General features: G+C 37.7%; 2 protein-coding genes across 2 annotated transcripts; one reads left to right on the top strand and one right to left on the bottom strand.

Moving 5' to 3' along the window:
- Positions 1 to 8,547: 8,547 nt before the first annotated feature.
- On the top strand, positions 8,548 to 10,150 carry LOC111402055 (protein MITOFERRINLIKE 1, chloroplastic-like). The gene has a single exon (XM_023030096.1). The coding sequence runs from the start codon at positions 8,640 to 8,642 to the stop codon at positions 9,870 to 9,872; it is 1,233 nt and encodes a 410-aa protein (XP_022885864.1). The 5' UTR covers positions 8,548 to 8,639; the 3' UTR covers positions 9,873 to 10,150.
- A 4,433-nt stretch (positions 10,151 to 14,583) lies between these two features.
- LOC111402755 (nuclear speckle RNA-binding protein B-like) lies at positions 14,584 to 15,467 on the bottom strand. The gene has a single exon (XM_023031094.1). The coding sequence runs from the start codon at positions 15,405 to 15,407 to the stop codon at positions 14,730 to 14,732; it is 678 nt and encodes a 225-aa protein (XP_022886862.1). The 5' UTR covers positions 15,408 to 15,467; the 3' UTR covers positions 14,584 to 14,729.
- Positions 15,468 to 16,273: the final 806 nt, after the last annotated feature.

Below are 16,273 nucleotides of genomic sequence, written 5' to 3'. Positions count from 1 at the left end.
AAAAGGCTTAAGAAAGTCTAAAGACATATTTATCAAGTCCACCAGTGTTGGTGTCACCAATCCAAGGACGGCCAATGAAAGTGTACGTATTGGCTGAAAAAGAATCAATAGCTGGAATGGTCGCACAGGAAGACCAATTTGGTGAAGAAAGGGTAATTTACTACTTAAGTAGACGGTTAACGAAATGTGAATGCAATTACTCTGTTATCGAAAAATTATGTCTTGCCTTGTATTTCACATGTACAAAATTAAGGGCTTATTTATGGTCCGTAACTGTTTATTTAATTTCTAAAGTAAATTTAGTTAAATGTATGTTCTCGCGCCCTATTTTACACCAAAGGGTAGGCCTTTGGACACTAGCTTTATCAGAATTCGAGATATAATATATACCTCAAAAGGCAGTCAAAATCAGGCTTTGGCTAATTTTCTAGCCGATCATCCATGCCTTGACATGCCTGAAGAAATTGAACTAGAAATCAATTCGTTTGAGTTAAAACCTTGGGTGTCATATTTCGATGGGTCAAAAACCTCTAAAAGTTCAGGAGTAAGAGTAGCATTGATTAATCCTTTAGGGATTTGCTATAAGTTCGCATTCACTTTAGACAAAATGTGCACCAACAATCAGGCCGAATATGAAACCTTAATTGTAGGCCTAGAACTAATGATAGATATGGGAGTAAGAAATGTGATTGTTAGGGGCGATTCTCAATTGGTAATCCACCAATTGATTGGTGATTTTAAATGTCAAAGTGATTCCATTATAAGTCAATATGAGATCGCCCAAGATTTGTTGGAAGAATTCGACCAAGTAGAACTTCAATGCGTTGATAGGATATATAATGACGTGGCAAATGAGTTAGCCCAAATGGCCTCAGGATACTCAAAGGTTTTGAATTGAAAGTCTACTTGTGAATATGGAATCATATTGCCCGTGACTCAAAGAAGGATGAGAAAGATTGAATTTCACTGCATACAAGATGGAGATGCAATAGATTGGAGAATATCTATTAAAAGGTTCCTTAAGGAATCTAATGGAGGGATTAGTAGGAGAATGAAGCTGTGTTTGATAAACTATACACTAATAGATGAAGAGTTGTTTAAGAAACGCTCTGATGGTGTATTACTAAAGTGTGTAAGTTTGTAAAAAGCCAAGACGATCATGGCTGAGGTACACGAAGGGATATGTGGAGCTCTTCAAGCTGGCCAAAGGATGAGATGGTTAATTATTAGAATTGGATATTTTTGGCCAAAGATGGGAGAATTATGCGTTCGGTATGTAAAGAGTTGTTTAGCATGCCAAAAGCATGGTCCAATACAAAGGGCGCCAGCGCGAGAGATGGCACCTATTATTAAACCTTGGCCGTTCAAGGGTTGGGCGATAGACTTGATAGGGAAGATTTATCCCCCATCGTCCAAGTAACATACTTTTGTTATAGTTGCAACCGACTATTTCACCAAATGGGTAGAGGCGGTACCTTTGAAAGAGATCACCCAGAAGAATGTTATAGAGTTTATCCGTGATCACATCATTTATAGGTTTGGAATTTCACAAACGTTAATGGTAGATCCCGGAACATCTTTGAATGGGGATCAAGTGAACAAATTTTTGAGCGAGTTTGAGGTTAAATTAGTAAACTCCACACCATACTACGCTCAATCCAACGGACAAGCGGAATCTTCTAATAAGATTCTAAAAAATATTATCAGAAAGATGATAGATAAAAATACCAGAAATTGACACGAATGTCTGAACAAGGCCTTATGAGCTTATAGAACATCACCTCGGTCAAGTACCAAAGTTATTCCTTTCCAACTTGTTTATGGACAGGAGGCCGTTTTGCTATGAAAATCAACATGCAATCGATTAGAGTGTGCTTGCAACATAAGTTGAATGATGATGAGTATGCCGAATCACTAGTTCAAAATTTATTGGGGTTAGATGAATTAAAGTTGGACGTTTTAGATAGATTGCAAGTTCAAAAACAAAGAATGACTAAGTTTTATAATAAAAAAGTCATAGCCAAGTCATTCAGCATGGATGAACTAGTTTGGAAGACGATACTCCCTTTGGATAGCAAGGATCCAAAGTACGGGAAGTGGTCGCCCAATTGGGAAGGACCATACAAAATAAACAGTGTGTTGCCCAATGGAGCGTATCACTTGGAAGATTTAGATGACACCAAGCACGTGAGATTCATTAACGGCAAATATTTGAAAAAATATGTTCCTTCTTTATGGGAATGTGAACAGATAAAAGCATAATCAAAATATGTAGAACGATTAAGGATAACAAGGTCAGAGTGAAATACGTTCAAATAAAGTCCTTTATTATCAAACGTTCATTACAAAGATACGAAAATACAAATAATGGATGCTCTACAAACTACAATCAAAAGTAAGTTAATTTCCTGGTTGATCGCTGAGTAAGAGGGTGGACTAGCCTCACATCGCCTTCCTAAATGCATCGCTGCAATGGTGGGATCGCCGAGTAAGAGGGTGGACTGGCCTCACCACCTTCCTAAATGCATCGCTGCAATGACGGGCAAAGAGGCTGAGAAGCACTCTCAGCAAGCAAAATGAGAAGCACTCTCAGCAAGCAATGTGGCCCGCAAGCATCCCAAAAATTGCTTTCTATCATCGACTCCTTGTAAAGGACAAAGAGACGATGGGAAGAACTTCGATGGTAAAAACTTTGCTGCTGGCCAAAAAATATTTCCTATACCTCCCACACCAAAGGTGACATCAAGGTAAATAGTAAAATGAGCAGACTAAACAATCCATTTTTATAGAAAGACGAAGGTTTCGGATCGGATTGATTGTCAGAGTGCCAAACAATGGCAGCAAATTGGTTTAGAAGAAGAAAATGATGATGAAGATGGAAGATGGAAAATGCGAAGCATCCGTGCATTTATAGGGGGTGGAGATGAAGAGACAGAATATGAGCAGCCACATTCTACCTAGTAAATAGAATTAAATAGGCCAAAGTCTTGGGAAAAGTGGTGAAAATATTAAAAGAAAATGGTCAAGATTTTTAGCACAAAAGCAGTTAAATGCTTGAACAATTGACGACTAAAAAACAAACGTCAAATAAATGCACAAGAAGTTAGTATATATGTTCATTAATGATGAACAAAGTTATAAAGAGAAAATCAAATTACAAAAGAAAAAGGCATCATATGTCTTAATTACAGTCCACCCCACACTGAACGAATTCGTTCCCTAAGTTTTTTCCAATCCTCGTTCTGCCGAGAGGAAGTGATGTTCAATTCGGCCACGACATCATCATCAACTTCCAACTTCTTGTACTGCTCAACCAAGGACTTAGTTCGCTCGATTCCCTGGGAGGTGTTGCGCTTTTTAGCAGCCATTCTCGCCTTGCAGTTGTCCATTTTGGCTTGAAATTCCTTCATCTGAGCAACCAAATTAACCATCAAAGAGTCTTCAATCATGACTTCGGAAGAGATTTCTTTCAACTCGTCCTCAGCCTTGTTGATCTCCATATGCAAGACTCTTTCTCAGATACGACTCGAAGATATTAAGTACTTTTAGCCTTTAGTTCAGCATTCTTGGCCAGCAAAGAAAGGACCTCGGAGTGGATAACATTCAGCGTCGCTTTAAAATCGACAAAAAGATTGAGCGACGGAAGCGTCAGTGCTTGCTCCAACTTCGCATTCAAATGCTCAAGTTTATCCTTGTGTCAGGCAGCACTAGCCCTACCAATGTCCATATCCATGAAGGATACGTACTCAAATATCGACTGATTGAGGAACTTCAAATCTTTCTCTGAAGAAGCAGCAGGACGATCAGATGAAGCAGGGCGAGACGTCTTGACTTGCCCCCAGGAAGCGAATAAGTCTTGGATAGAACGCACAATCTTATCAGCATCTTGCAAAGAAAATTGCCAATATTAAAAATTCTCACTACAACGAACAAGATAGAAATAAAAGTGAACCAAAGATTACCTCATCAACAATCGTGGAAGATGGCATGTCTTCAGCCAAGTCTGCCACCAATGATTCCTCCATTCGTGAGGACTTCCCCTTGTCTGAGCGAGAAGATGTTGCCACAACGGGCAGACTCATAGGAGTATCTGCAAAACTCAAGAGCAACAAATCAGAAACCAATAGCACAAGCAAAGGTAAGGCATCAAAAAACTGAATTACCTTCTGCTTCGATGTTTGGGGGGTTGACGCCCTGGGAAGAAGGTGGCTCATCCATGGGTTGTGATGAGGATTCTGGGACTGAAGATGTTTCTTTAAGCGTAGTCCCCTCATCAACCGGTTTGGATGAAGCAGCCTCAGCGGAGGATGATGGAGCAGGAGCTGTCGATGCCAAAGCCTTTGAAGGAGAGGCTGAACTTTTCTGAAAAATCCAAAAAATCATCAGCACACAAAAAAGTTTCAAATATGGAAAAGTATGCTTGTGAGTAAACCTATTTAATTACCTTCCTCCTAACGATAAGAGGGGTATCATCATCATCATCAACATCATCCTCCAGAATGGGAGATGCTGAGGCTGGCCGTTTGCGGCTTGGGGCACTCTTGACTGTAGTAGGCTTGGTAGGGAGAGAAGAAGATGGACGAGCAGACTGTTTAGCGCGACGAGGAGGAGAAGGACTCCGGATGGACAAAGGAGTGACTAAAACAGGAGGAGGGGAAGAAATGCTCGGCTGGTCTAGTGAATGAAAGGCACGATTGGCATCAGCCGCAAATAATCTGCGTTTCATTGACGGCCAGAGCTATTCAAAAAGAGGATGGACGGCGCGGCTAGAATTGAAGGGGGCTAATGAAAAATAGCTGGTTAAAAGAAGATTGCGAGCATCTATAACCTCTGCCTCCGCCTTATTAATAATATGAAAACGGTCAATTAAGTTCCTTGAATAGCAAGGAGGAACATGCCAAGTTTGGCCGAAACCAAGCTAGCGAGCAAAAAATTGGGGAGCATAAATTTCTACCCCTGCCTTGGCATTGGTCCCAGTTAAAATATCATGAAATAGCTCCCTCCCTGTTAAAAACTGGATCCAAATGAGCATGGAGGTGCTCGCGCTGTCTATAGTGGAGGGGAGATGTACATAGTCTGGAGTCAAAAAAGGAGGAAAGGGAAAAAAGAAAGAGATTGAATCCAAAGAATAAAAGAATGAAAAAAATGTCCCTTCTGGACATATTTACAGGAGCCAAGGGCTCCATGGCTAGCCCATAACAACTAGCAGAGGAGCGAGAAATTGATGGAGCACCAAGCAATGAAAAATAGAATCTCAACCACAGTTGAGTGAACCAAAGAGGTCCACTACCAGTGGGAGATGCATCATTCTTCAATTGAGTTTGAAGAGAGACCATGCCTCTATAAAGGGCAACCAAAAAGAAAGAACATAAATTTAAAGGCCTGCCACGCGCCAATTCATACGCTATGGGTAAATAACTCAGGGAGGGCTTTATGCTTGGCACACACAAAACATATTTACAAAGCCAAACTAGAAGAAAAGCCACTCGCTCAGTATGGGAAGGCTCAGCGCTTGAATGATTGTGAAGGGTTTGCAGGCTTGAATAAGACACGGTATAGTTTCTACCAAACTTTGGGGCGCCACCAGAAACCAAGATACCAGGAAAAATGGTATCGTCCAAAGGTGATAGATTCACTAGGGTCCCAACATCCCTTAAAGTAATAGACATGGGGCCAAGAGGGAAAACAAATGTATTATACTCAGAAGACCAAAAACTCAAAGCAATCGAAAAAAGTGTTGAATCAAAAGTAGGGGGGCGAATAGAGATTTCTAACAAATCAGAAATCCTAGCATTATCAAAAAGTGCCTTAGTAGGACCATGGGCCACAAGACGAGCATGCTACCTACGGAAAGCTACATCAGATTTAGGTCAAGTGCGAATACCTCTTTCGCGAAGTGGCCCCAGCGGCAGAGAGTTTAGAAATGGAGGGCCTTGAGTACAAGGAAACAGCTGACCCACCGCGCCTGTTCTACTGCCTCTGCATTATTGAAGAAATGACCTAAGTAGAACTCATTGCGTTCGACATCGGCGGGCGCGAGAAAACTCGGAGTTATGTATGGACGATTCAGAAGTTTCTGAAAGTCATCAAAACTAAAGGAGTCGCCAACTTGAGATTGTGAAGTAGCCATTTGAGATGGAACGAAGTTTTTCAGGGTTACGTAGCAGGGAAACAAAAGATGAAAGTAAATCGTGGAGAGAGACGCAAAAAATTTGAGGCGTGATTTAATGGTGCAGTGAAATGGCGTGTTTGGGGGGTTATAAGGGTTTGCAAAACAACGCACATTTTCAAGTTATGGAAGGAAATAATGATTGAAATTCTTGGAAATCTCGAATGTTGCTGGAAACACAAAGTGAATATGGCAAAATTTAATAATTATTATTAATTTTGCCATATTGGGGGGTAATTGTTGACACATAAAAATTCAACCCAAATCAAACGGCCCAAGGAATGAAGCTCAATTGAAGGATCCCCAAATCAGATAGCCCAAAGAACGAAGTCCAATCAAACAATTCAAGATGAAGGCCCAAATAGGGAGGCCCAAGAACGCAGTAACGCCATCACCCAAGTTTGCAAGTCGCCCAGAATTTGAGCGAATGGAGTGTCATGCAGTCGCCCAGAGCTGTTACTCTATTATCGCCCAAATCTTCAAGTCGCCCAAAGTCTTAACAAACATAAAGTGTTGTGGTTATCAAGAAGTGCAGTTGTCAAAGCAGTTATTAAAGCAGCCCTATCACGTTCCACGATTCAAGGAATTCAATCGAAAACGGTTGAACGACGAAGAGTAATGGCAGCAGTTAAAAAAGACAGTTTTCATGACAAGCTAGCCATTATGAGAAAAGTGGGCAGTTGCAGAACGATCAAGCAGTTTTTAGGCGGTTGATCACAAAAAAGATCATCCATGGAGTATAAAAGAGAGAAAAGACATAGAGCAAAGGACCGAATCAAAAACTCTCGAACAGAGAACATGTAATTTTAATTTCCTTAGTTTTAGTCTTAAACACTTTTTTCAGTAACTCGTGTGCTTGCACCCCTTTGAGACATTTTGTTTTTGATTTCCAATTGTAAAGTCATCGCCAATAAAAGAACACCCATTTTTGGGATTTTGTCTCAAGAGGTTTGTCCTTTACACAATCGTCTGATCCCTTTTAATTGTTAGCGGTTAACCCGCGCGAAACAGTTACATTTTTATATGCAAACTCGGAAGATTCTCAATAGGCATCAAAAGCTGGTAAAATAGATTTGATTAAATTTACATAACGTGAACTGCACTTTTTGTCACTAAATTGGAAGTTCAATTTATTAATTATGTGTTATTTAAGTTTAACTTAACCCTATAGTCTATAGAATGAGGTCCAGTTGAATATAGTGGGTTGTACCATGTTAATTCGACCCTTGCTGAGTTGGAACATTGATATTGACTTCTTTGACTCGATGCTTGAGGTTACATTTGTCATTGTCCCCTTCGAAAAAGGAAAAAAAAATAAAATTTCATCACTCGACTTTGTAAAATGACTTTCTCGTTCATCCTCATAGAGTGTGTTCACACGAGGACGTTTTTTAAAGCTTGAAATTACTTTTTGCATGACAAAAGATGTTTTGATTAAATCAAAGGTATATTCACTAAAATCAATGTGAACTTCATGATTAAAAAAAAAAAAAAAAGCTTCTTTATGATGTTTTAGATTTCTTTGAAAAACTTCTAATTCATCGTTTAAGGAAGGAAAGTTGTTTTTATATTCAAGCTCCATTTGATAGCCATTTTCGTAAAAATGAGAAAGAAAAACATAGTCGTTATGGGACCCACATAAGAGATAGAAAGTCAAATATGATGATTTGATGTGATGGATAACGGTCACATTTTTCATTTTTGTGACTGAAAAATAGGAATCAAACGGGGCTCAATTGAACTTTTGAATTTTCAATACTAAAAATTAACATTTCAAATAAAAACAAAAAATTACAGCTCGTAACACAATTTATCTTTACCTTAAACGTGACATATCTTTGTTCATATGTCAAATGATATAATAGGAATGACACATAAATGTGGCACAATTTAAACAATTTTTTTTTAATAAAATATGATTTATACTAAAATAATTTTTTCATGATAATTTAATTAACATCTCATTTTTAATAGAATTCTTAGGATATGAAATATAAAAATTATTATTGATTAAAGTAAAATTATCAGAAAATTGTACACTCGCCCCAAAGTTTTCTAATATATCACAGAAGTACATAAAGTCTTAAACGTCTGTATAAACAGTCCCTTGAGTTTTCAACGATTACATGTTTTTTTTTTGAAAAGAGAAATTATATTCATAGTCAGATACTATAGTAGTCATCATATTTAAAATCTTAAGTAGCATAACATTATTAAAACTTATTCATTTTTTAAATTATTAAAATTATGTCCAGTGAGATGCCATGTAAAGGTTGAGATGAGATTGATACTTTCTGAGAAGGTTAGGGTCAATATCTGCAATTTACACAAAAGTTTGAAAATTCGCCATTTCCTTATCTGCGCCATGCCGCCATGGATCCAAACACGTCACAAGCCAATCTCTCCTTCAACCACCATGACCTGAGCTGCAACAGCAGAGCAGCCATTTGAGTTCTAGAAATAATATCCAATGGAAACTGCAATCGGTAAATCTCTCAGTCTCTTCTCTCCGAATTCACTCTCTCCCCACACTCTCAATGACTTCAATTCCCTTTTCAATCACCTCAACACTGTCATTTCCGCTCCAAACCCTAAATCCAAAACGGAGAACAACTCAAATTTTTCTAAAATTTGTAATAATCTCAGATTTTCATCAACTACTATTTCTATTGAAGGAAAAGTTAAAAACCCAGATAAACCCACCTCTCAGAATTGGCTAAAACCAGCTACCAGAGACTCCCCAACTGTTCATGCTCTGTTTAAGGAACTGTCGGTTCTTGAAAGGGCCGTAATTGGTGCTGCTGCTGGTGGAATTGCTGGTGCATTCACTTATGTGTGCCTTCACCCACTTGATACTATTAAAACGAAGCTCCAAACAAAGGGGGCATCAGAAATTTATAATGGCACAGTTGATGCAATTGTTAAGACTTTCAAAAGTAGGGGAATTCTTGGATTTTACAGCGGGGTTTCTGCAGTAATAGTCGGGTCCACTGCATCTTCTGCTGTGTATTTTGGGACCTGTGAGTTTGGGAAGTCAATCTTATCGAGAATTCCACGCTACCCACCTTTATTGATTCCTCCGACTGCTGGTGCAATGGGGAATATAGTGTCGTCTGCTATTATGGTTCCAAAGGAGTTGATCACTCAGAGAATGCAGGCTGGTGCAAAGGGGAGGTCTTGGAATGTTTTGTTGAGTATTTTGGAAAAAGATGGCATTTTGGGGCTTTATGCTGGGTATAGTGCTACGTTGCTTAGGAATTTGCCTGCTGGAGTGCTGAGTTATTCATCGTTTGAGTATTTGAAAGCTGCAGTTTTGAGTAAGACAAAAAAGGCTAATTTAGAGCCATTTCAAAGTGTTTGTTGTGGGGCGTTGGCAGGGGCAATATCAGCTTCGTTGACAACCCCCTTGGATGTGGTGAAGACTAGGTTGATGACGCAGGTTCATGGAGAGGTCACGAATAAGGCTGCTGCTGCAATGTATGGCGGCATTGCAGCCACTGTTAAACAGATTTTGAAGGAAGAAGGATGGGTTGGATTTACTCGTGGAATTGGGCCTAGAGTTCTTCATAGTGCCTGCTTTTCAGCTATAGGGTACTTTGCGTTTGAGACAGCTAGGCTTACGATTTTGAATCATTATCTCAAGCAAAAGGAGCTTCAAGCCATTGCACTGCCTTCCACGTTGCCACTCAACCAAACTGGATGATTATAGACCTCAAGTTTTTGCGGATTTTTTAATTTGGTGAAGGTTCTTCACCTATTGCCCTTTTTCCACTCGGATTAATTCAGCTTTCTAACAGTATGAACTTTTTGTTTTATGGATGTGAGTACTTTGCTGTAATTTGTTACTTTAATTGGTATTCCATGATAATAATAGTTCACTGTCTTTAGTCGATGCAGCAAAATTTTGAACCCCAGCTATACTTGTACAAGTATGATTGACACATAAACTAGTAGTTGCTATTTGCTGCACTTTTTCATTTATTTTTGAAACATGCCTTCATTTTCTTGGATTAGTGTTTTATCGTTGCACAGTGGATCAGAAGGTACAGTTGCAGGCTTGCAGTCGAGTTTCATCGGTGTCTTTAGCTTGTCTAATAGAAAGTTATGACCTTTCAACATTATTTCAAATTCTGAAGATTAGTACTAGCTTCAAGATTTTAGTAGTTATGGGAGAGCCAGATTCGAGGATGCTAATTTATTTGAGATTGGAAATTTCAAGGGGCTAAGTTACAATAATTGAGGACGTTGAGGGCTTACATATTATTTCAGGAGGCTGGAAAACAGTAATATCCTCACCATTTTGGTAATTATAGCAGCCAGAGTTGAGAATGCTGACTTGTTTTGACATTAGAAATTTAGAGGCTGTGATTTTAATACATTGATGGAAAGTAATTAACGAGAAAGATATTTACAAAGAAAAAGTTGTTGGAAGTTTTTTCTATCAGGGGTTTATTCATAAGTCATTTTCTGAAGTTACTATTAGCTCCCAGCTTAAAGTCGTACACTTGGCCTCTCCATATTTATGTTGTGGAATTCTCTGTTATTCCCATTGACATTTTCTATTGTGAGGTACAGGTAGTCATTATTATGATTGATAGAGTTTGTTATTGGCTTATTATTCTTGGGAACATAGAAGGTCTAACAGGACTGATGGTCATCAGATGCAAAACAATGCTCAAGTGGAGATATAGTTTAAATGCTAATGCTAATTTCTAGTAAGGCTTTTGGCAAGAAATGTTATGTGTTAAAACTATATAAATGGAGATGCATATGTCATTCTGAAAGATGTGATGTAGACATAATTGCGTCCTGATTAATGCAACTCAATTATATATTTGTGAGAAAACCTAAGAAAGAAGAGAAAATGTACCTCTTCAAAAGAACATTTCATGCTGTAAGCTGGTGAGGTAGGGGTGGAGTGGAGTTTAGATGGAGGGGTTATTCTGAGGTTATGTGGAGGACTTCTGATAAAGATGGTTTTTTAGTACTTAATTACGGGCATGGTGCTACTTAGCTTAGGAACTTGGCAGCTGTTGTGTTGAGCTATTCATCATTTGATTACCTGAATTCTCCAGTATTGTAGTAGACACGACAACCCCTTTGGAGTTGCTGCTTTAAGCCATTTTTCAAGGAAGGAGGTTGCCATGGTGGTACAAGTGGAATGGTGCCTAGAGATGTTTACAGTGTGTGCATTTCAGCTTTTCAGTACTTTGCATTTCATGGAGCATATCTCTTCATAGTCCGAGGCCTTGATAAGTTAGATCTCCTTAAATACAAATTGCAGAAAGATACTGCAAGTTGATCTAATGTTGCTCCTCCCTTTGCAGGAATGGTATTTAATGTTTCATGATAGATGAGAAATTGCAGAAATGCTAACTAGTTATGTCTGATGTGAGTGAGAGTTCAAATCTTTATTTCTGCAGCCCGAAGAAAAGTACGTTCATCAACAAACATTTTCGGCAGTTTTAGGAGCCAGAGTTCAGTAGGATCAAGGACGTGCCAAATTGGCCTAGAATAGAGGTATTAAAATAAGCTACGCTGGTCCAGACGCCCGGCGAGGCCAGCCTAAAGAACCAAAAGGACTTGCATCTTTTTTATGCCAACCGAGCAAGCCATCAAGTCTAAAATGGTGTTTTAACATCAGCGATGTTAAATAGCATTACTCTTATTGATTAGTTTATAAAAAACAAAAGCAAAATTAGGTGATGTGCTGCCATTTGGCTCTCTCTCCACGAGTTGCTGATTGTCCAAGCAGGCTCATCCACATGAGCCCGAGACCTAGAGACTCGGGACCGGAATGACCTACCCAACACGTGGCACAGATCTTCGAGCAAGTCAGCAAGTGTTGGGAAGAAGCAGAAGTGTATGATGTTGACTATAATCTGTCGATGCATATTTTGTTTAGTCCCATCAAGGATTACGGAAGCTAAATTTCTATCTAAAAAAAATATTGAACCTCAATCTTGAGGGCTTCCATCGCCCCACTTCTAGAACTTTGTGAGGGAGTTAAATCGCGGGATGTGCTCCAACAGGACAAGGAATAAGAGCTGTCTGTACACTGTGCCTATAAGGAGTCCAATTCCATGTCTCAGGAATCGAACCCCCACACTGCGGCTGCTAGTAAGGCGTGAGATAACTTCACTCCTTTTCTTTGCACCACTGGACTATGCCCTGGGGCAGCTAAATTTCTATCTAGACTTCCTTTAACTCAGCTTAAAGGTATGTAGATTCGTTCATTCTCTGGCAATAAATTAGTTAAAGCTGATCACAAAGGATTTTGGAGAAATTTATATAGTGATTAGTTATTTGGTCTTGACAAGGGATGAATTTGGTCACAAATAATCAATGTCAAACTAGTTATGAAAATGAAAAATGTCTATAGTGAGTTGAAAAACTAAATAATTTTCTTTACATGTGACATGACCTGATCCTAGTGGACGGTGCCCAAAATTTCGAATTTTATCATTTATCCCAAGTTTCAATAATTATATAAATGCATCGTGCCTTCTTGTTTATTACACATGATTCCAATAATATTGATATTATCTTGCTGAACTTGAAAATAGAATAAAAAAAATAAAGAAAAAGGAAAAGGAAAAACGTATTAGAGAATTTATTTATAACTCAAAGGGAAATGTAAATTGTCTTCTATTATTTTTTTAATTCTAAATGTGTATTAGACACACTATATTTTAATTTATTTATTTGAAATTTAAACATTTATGGAGGATGTTACCAAGTGCTTCTCTTGAATATATTTAATTTTTGTTATAATATAAAAAGAATAATCCAAACGATTGGTATAAGTGAAAGTATTCATCCAAATTTCGTTAAATTTTCAAATCAGATTTCTGAATTTTAAGAAAACATTTTGTTGTTCGGTTATGGGATTCAATATAAAAAGGTTAAAAATATCTAGAGAAATAATTCAAACTCTTATATCTTGTTATTTTCCATATTAAAATGATATGAGATTCTTACCCTTAATACCTCTCAATAAGATGATTGTTCGTATGAGAACATCAATATCAAAATTCAAATACTTGCTCGAGTTTTAGATAAATTGCATTGCATTGTTTATTTATTTATTTTTGAGTTGGTACCATATTAAACATTGGAATTTTATCTTAAAAAGCTCAAACTTGTTAAGAAAAATAGTTGAAGCTCTTAGTCATAAATTATCATTTAAATGATGTGAAATTTTATTTTTATAAATCACTAACTTAGCTTTTTATCGTCTTTGAAATTACTAAGTTCATAGTCAAACATACAAGGGTATTCGGTAGATAGAAAGTTGTCTTTAATATTTTATAATCTTTGTCCCTGGATGTTTAGCACAACTCCTTTACGAAATAAGAAAAGCAGCCCTGAAAGACATTTATCATCTCATAAGCTGGATTTCCGTTTTGGTTAAAACTTTTCTTTCTTTAATGAAACTTGTGTTAATTTAAATAGAAAAAAATATTTAAAATAATTTAGGAAAAAAAAGGTTCATGATCAAGAAGGAAGCTTAGATTAGCCATGTTGTGGGCCAATTCAAAAAAACTCTCGAGCTTTGGGGACTATTTCTTTGAAATTAATAGTGGTAGGTGGCTAGTTTTTTCAACTCTCTGAGAAGCTAACAAGTAACAATATTACACCTTGAGATTTTTGGGAATTTATTAAAATTTCATTAAATAAACTTTTATTATGAGAGCCTGAACATATATGCAAAATTCGACCACCCCTTTGCCACCCTAGCTCTAACCTGCCCATAGGCGTAACAGTCGAGTGGACCCATCATGGCCTGCTGGGCCAATTAGCGAGGCCAACACCATGAAAATTTTAGTTCCTAGGAACCCAACTCGACAACTCCTTGCAGAAAGACACCAAATTTATAGAATTCAAACATTATTTTCAGTAATAGCAAATTGACCAAGTAAATAAGTAGAGAATTAATTAAGGGAAAAAAGGCAATAAATTAGTAGCTTAATTTGTGATGCATATTACAAACCAAGAGGTTACATGACAAATGGTATGCGTCATGACCGAGGAAGAGTATACCAAAGACAAAACACAATTATTTGAGCCAAACTAAAGCATCATGAGGCCCACAAAAATTAATTTCAACTAAAATTGAAGAGAGAGAGAGAGAGAGAGAGAGAGAGAGAGAGAGAGAAGTCCCCACTTAGATCTCAGCCAAAGAGAATTAATGAAACTTTAATTCAGTCAATGCTGATGTGACTGATTATCCTCGACCGATTTTAAATCCGTGGCTAATGTCTTTGAGTTGGGATTTGTTGTCAAATTTTGCTATTTAAATGGCTATTCATTCAATGAATTATTGACATGTCGTCAATAATTAATATATCATCTCAAATTTACTCTCGTTAACTTCACTACTAACAATCAAATTGATGAAATATCCACAATCATTGGATGAACAGCAAAATTGGATATCAGATCTCATCTCGTTTTCTTGTGTTAAACAATGGCAATATCCCTCATTTTCTCTATACCTTGGTTGGGTTGATGAAATAGAATTGAAGTCAAAATCCCCTACCAAAAGACACGTATTGAGTTAAAGGTCAAATAAGACATTGAAAAGGTCTAAAGTATTTGGAGAAGGAATTTGGGGTGAAACAAAATTCGAAGGACTAGGCAATAAACTGCTGTCTAAATAATTCCTGTTACTGTGTAAAACCGGGCTGAGGTCATGAAAAAACCCTAATGGATTAGGATCAGAGGGTGGAGAGAAAAAATTTGGTGGGATAGGTGGAAGAGAAGCCGGATTAGGAGATAAAATGCCCGGAAACTGGCCGGACGGCCTCTCAAACACGGCGCTCATCTCCATTCCTTCAATCATATCCATGTCAAAATCTCGTAGTAATTTCCTCCCTTCAGGGGACTTGCTTTTTTCTATGGAAGCAAAACGTGCTGCTGGAGATATTGCATCACTATGAACTTGAAAACCCGAAGATGACGACGAATTCATCATAGATGAAGAACAAGTCGAATCTTGGCCGGTTAAACGTTGTACTAATGACATGAATTCATTAGGTTTTGCATGAATTATCTTGGGAGAGGCTGTGTATATAATAACAGGTGGCCTGGATGGCGCTTGAGGTTGAGAAGTTTGTGGTAGCAAGGGCGGTCTTCTGATCTTGTGTGAATCTTTACGTACTTTTAGAGGCGTCGGTCGAGGTCCTTGGAGCTCTCGTCTCAGTGATCGGCCGGCCGAGATGTCGGTCATATCCATGGTGAAGATGAATGATCAATGGTTACTAGAAGAGAAAAATGGATTGAGGGGGTGGTGTGATTATCGTGAGAATGGTGATAAAAAGGCGTTACCTTTCTAAGACAAGTCTTATAGTGACTATCAAACCAATGCCAGTCAATGAAGCATTAGAATTAAATAAATCCTACGAATATTTTAAAAAATATAAATATTGATTTTTCCATGCTTTTGGCCAATTAAGCGGGGTTTTGAAAGTTTGAACTTGTCAAAGTTTGAGGAAGAGAAGAAAAGTGGGACCATATGCCACTCGGAAGATTATGAGATGATGATGATGTAAGTATTCGTGTCAGCATAAAATTAAATATTGTCCATTGGATATTTAATTTTATTTTGAAACAAACTTATTTATTAGTCAACTATAATTATTCTTAATCTATAAACTGTATGTGTACGGACTTGAAATAATCTATTAGTTCTGAATTTATTTTTTGATTTTTACAGTTCAGAAAACTTCAAATGGATGTTGCATTTATAAACAAAGCATTGCTCATGAACGGCACAAGAATATTATGTAATTTTAACTTATAAGTTTGGACAACATTAATTGCACTGCGACAACAAACAATATTTTAACCTTATTGTTTCTTAATCTTTTTCATATGTGGAATAGGTAAAGGATTGCCAATCCTCAGACCATTGAGGAAGAATAATACCGACGTGTTTTTTATTAGGCTCGTCATTTAATACAACATTAAGTAATTAGACACTGCCTCAACCATAGAAGGCAACTAGGCAAGGATAGAAAGAATTGATCAATTTAACTCGAACGTTTTCTTTTTCTTTTCTCTTTCTCCCTTTGGTTTAATATGCGTAACAATTAATCACTG

The sequence above is a fragment of the Olea europaea genome, chromosome 10 (genome assembly GCF_002742605.1).
Source record: "Olea europaea var. sylvestris chromosome 10, O_europaea_v1, whole genome shotgun sequence".
Lineage (NCBI taxonomy): Eukaryota > Viridiplantae > Streptophyta > Magnoliopsida > Lamiales > Oleaceae > Olea > Olea europaea.
The sequence above is the reverse complement of the archived record's forward strand: the minus strand, read 5'-3'. Positions and strand labels throughout refer to the sequence as shown.